The 3,857-nt window shown below is 41.2% G+C and overlaps 1 protein-coding gene across 3 annotated transcripts in view; it reads left to right on the top strand.

Moving 5' to 3' along the window:
- Positions 1-782: 782 nt before the first annotated feature.
- LOC120553593 (LARGE xylosyl- and glucuronyltransferase 1-like) overlaps positions 783-3,857 on the top strand; it is a 143,815-nt gene continuing 140,740 nt past the window's right edge. For 2 of the 3 annotated variants that reach the window (XM_039792181.1, XM_039792183.1), the window contains exon 1: positions 784-990. In XM_039792181.1, the coding sequence (XP_039648115.1) occupies positions 885-990 (106 nt within the window). In that variant the 5' untranslated portion in view covers positions 784-884. Of the gene's footprint in view, positions 991-3,857 lie in introns of all 3 variants that reach the window. The other variant, XM_039792180.1, reaches the window with a different exon arrangement.

Raw genomic sequence — 3,857 nt, forward strand, 5'->3', positions numbered from 1 at the left:
GCCAGAGAGGACATTATTTCTTCAGCTTCTACTTGCGTTGTCACCCCGGTGGGAGGTGTGCTAACAGGGCTTACAACAGGTGAATTAGTCGTGCGTCAAGGACTTTGCGCGCCGATTAGGCCTCCAACGTTTATATTTTTTCTACGAATCCTTAAGTGAACATGTACTAAACATGAGTTGAATTTGCACCACAGCGCCGCCACGCCTTGATGCTCATAACAAGAATAGCATGTATAGTTATCTTTATTGAAGTGAATTAGGTTCAAATCAGCGACACGCATGAATGAATGATATTTTTGCAATAGTACACATAATAATCCACGATGATCACATTACACAAAACTGAAATTGCACGTCAAAATGACACATTGTCATTATTTTTAGAGACCCCCCAAAATTTCACAAATCACGTTTTCAGGGGAGCCCATATCTTATTAAGGGGAGCCGAGCTCCCCCTAAGCTCTCTCGTAGTTCGCACCCTGATTTTGACACAAAAAAACAAATCTGGTGCCCCAACCCTTAATGTTCTCCAGACTTACCAGATTTGGTGCAAATACAAACTATAGATGGTTGTAATAGCGTTTTCCTATTTTTTCAGTATTCTGAAAATGTCATGATTAATTTATTCATACATACCATTTTTTTTATAAATCGTGTCTTTTGGCGCAGGCGGTAAGATGTATTTAACTTTGTCAACTCGCCATATAACAAAAGCCATATGCTCAGCTGTAATCCTTTCCAAACAGGATGTGAGATGTCTGCACCTTGTCTAACTAGTTTTTCCACCTCTTCCTTCTGATCCAGTGCCATGAATCAGCCTGGACAACAGCTGTTACCCACATAGAGGTCACTTTACCTCTCTTTCCATTACTTCAGTCCAGAGGATGCTGGGAATGTGTCGTGGGCGCAGGAAGTTCCTGGCGGCCTCTCTCGCTTTGCTCTTCATCCCAGCACTCACCTGGCTTTACCTGTCAGTCGGAAGCTTTCAAGGTAAGCACAGATCTCTAACTATCTCTAAGATCCTTAAGTGCATTCACCAGAGGTGTTGCAAATATTCACGTTTCTTTAATCGCGTGACCTTGATTGCAGGATCATATTGGTATCATTTCTATCATCGTCACTATTTGAGGTACAGATTTTAATGATTATTAAAGGTCCCATGGCATGAAAATTTCACTTTATGAGATTTTGTAAACATTAATATGAGCTCCTCCAGCCTGCCTATGGTCCCCCAGTGGCTAGAAATGGTGATAGGTGTAAACCGAGCCCTGGGTATCTAACTCTGCCTTTGAGAAAATGAAAGCTCAGATGGGCCGATCTGGAATCTTCTCCTTGTGAGGTTATAAGCAGCAAGGTTACCTCCATAGACAGTATATAATGGACCAATAGACCCCGTTGCTCTGGACGGAGACCAGTGAAGGCTATTAGAAGCACTTTTCTGTTGATGGCCAGCTTTACTGCGCAGCCTCCAACTGAGAGAGACAACGTAAATGTGACGTGAGCAATGTGTCTGAAAGTTGTAAGTCTTCTAGTAGCTGTGCCAAGAGAAATCTCAATCATTCCCAATCTTACAGAGACGGAGAGCGTAGGTATACAGTACAGGCCAAAAGTTTGGACACACCTTCTCATTCAATGCATTTCCTTTTTATTTTCATGACTATTTACATTGTAGATTCTCACTGAAGGCATCAAAACTATGAATGAACACATATGGAATTATGTACTTAACAAAAAAAGTGTGAAATAACTGAAAACATGTCTTATATTTTAGATTCCTCAAGGTAGCCACCCTTTGCTTTTTTATTAATAAGGGAAAGAATTCCACTAATTAACCCTGACAAAGCACACCTGTGAAGGTAAAACCATTTCAGGTGACTACCTCATGAAGCTCATTGAGAGAACACCAAGGGTTTGCAGAGTTATCAAAAAAAGCAAAGGGTGGCTACTTTGAAGAATCTAAAATATAAGAAATGTTTTCATAGTTATTTCACACTTTTTGTTAAGTACATAATTCCATATGTGTTCATTCTAAATTCTGATGCATCAGTGAGAAAAAGTAAATATGTAATATAAGGAGATAACATGGGCACAGGCTAATTATTGCTAACTAAAATGCTAATTAGTAATTAAACCTAAACAGCTCATGTAAGTTGAAACTGCCTGTGAGCTTATCCTGTACTATACGGTAATTCTCCTCTACTATGTGACACAATCGTTAGCCTATTTTTACAAAAACATCTGCTACGGAGCCATAACGTGAGGTACAAGGTAATGGAGCCTTTTATACATCGTCGTATTTCTTTAGAAATAAACAATGGACAGATAGAGTCTTTAAACGCTTCAGATGTAAAGTTATTCGCTGTCAAAGTGACGTCAAAATGAATGGCAGTCAATGGAATGCTAACGGGAGGTGATGGCTTTGTAGCATCAAAATGGCGCCACAGGAGGTTCGAGTTCTGAAGCGAAGCTTACCCCCTTGGTTACCTCCCCTTTCTCTGCTTTGCCCGCCCAGAGAGTTTGACCTGTCCATGAGAAAGAGAGACCTCATGGCTTTCAAACGAGCAAAGTGGCAGTTGGTCAAGGCCACACCCCCAACCTCCACCTTGCCCCCCCTCTCTCCTCCTCAATAGCTACAGACACAGAAATGGCACATACTAAGGAAAGCTCATTGTGGGACTGGTTCTAGTGGCTGTAATTCTGCACCATGGCTGAATTATGGGAAAGAGACTTAAGATACAATATTAGGGGACCACTAAGGCCTATATAAAAGCATTCAAAGAGCACCATGTCATGGGACCTTTAATTGCAGTAAACTGATAAAAGGTCTGCCGAAATAACAACATCATGATACCGATTTGTAAAATATCTGAATTCATACTTTGTCAGATCTGTCTGTAAGATGACAAGCAACAACTTTTAAAATGCTTGTTTTCTGAATTAAGTTAAAATTGATCATGGCTATGTCAACATTGTAGCTGCTCCATCAACACAACAACAAACTCATCATTACAGAACTTAACAGTTAGTCCAACTTCCCCGCTTACATTTCCCCAAGAAAGCTCCTTTTTCTTCCAGGCCTCTGTACAAATAATGAGGTGAAAGAATGAATTTTATATCGTTGTCGGAATATCAACTGGTGCACCAAACACATCGCGAAAGGCTGCGACACACTGCAAAAGACACCCAGAGAGTTTCTGCGTCAGCTGAAATCACATAACCAACATTTGCTTAGCGCAAGTTATATCGTTATCCCAGTATTCAACAACGTTATAGCCTATCGCATAGTTTCCTCATATCGTGCCGCCCTAGTACGAGTACAAAATAAACAGATTAGGAAGATACTGTAGGTATTCCAAATAAGTAGTAAAGAAGGACCGATTGGAGAGAGAGTACTGTAGAGCTCTGGGTGCCCACAGACAGCTACAATGATTTGTTCCTCCATTTCTGATGCAACAACGTCAGGACATCAGGAGTAGGGTTGGGGTTGGGTTCTGACGTAAATGGTAGTAACGAGACCGAATAAGAACTAAAATTTCAGTGCCTGACTTTTTTTTACCGCCCCCTGGTGTTCCGCCGTCAACTTGCGTGACGTCAGTGCCGCTACTCAGCACACTTGTTGATCAGAACTGATAGTGAGAGGATCAATGAAGATGCCGAAGGCAAAACGCTCCAAGGTTTGGTTGCATTTCACGTCTAAGGATGCAGACTCTGCGACATGCAACAGATGCCTTAAACCAATGTCATGGGAGGTAACACGTCAAATTTGAAACATCTGGTGACACATGGAGTTTATTTAACAATGCACCGTTTTTGATAACCTACCTCACTCATTGTCCGCTGACTTTCTGCTTAATGTG

This window comes from Perca fluviatilis, chromosome 23, assembly GCF_010015445.1.
Source record: "Perca fluviatilis chromosome 23, GENO_Pfluv_1.0, whole genome shotgun sequence".
Taxonomy (NCBI): Eukaryota; Metazoa; Chordata; class Actinopteri; order Perciformes; family Percidae; genus Perca; species Perca fluviatilis.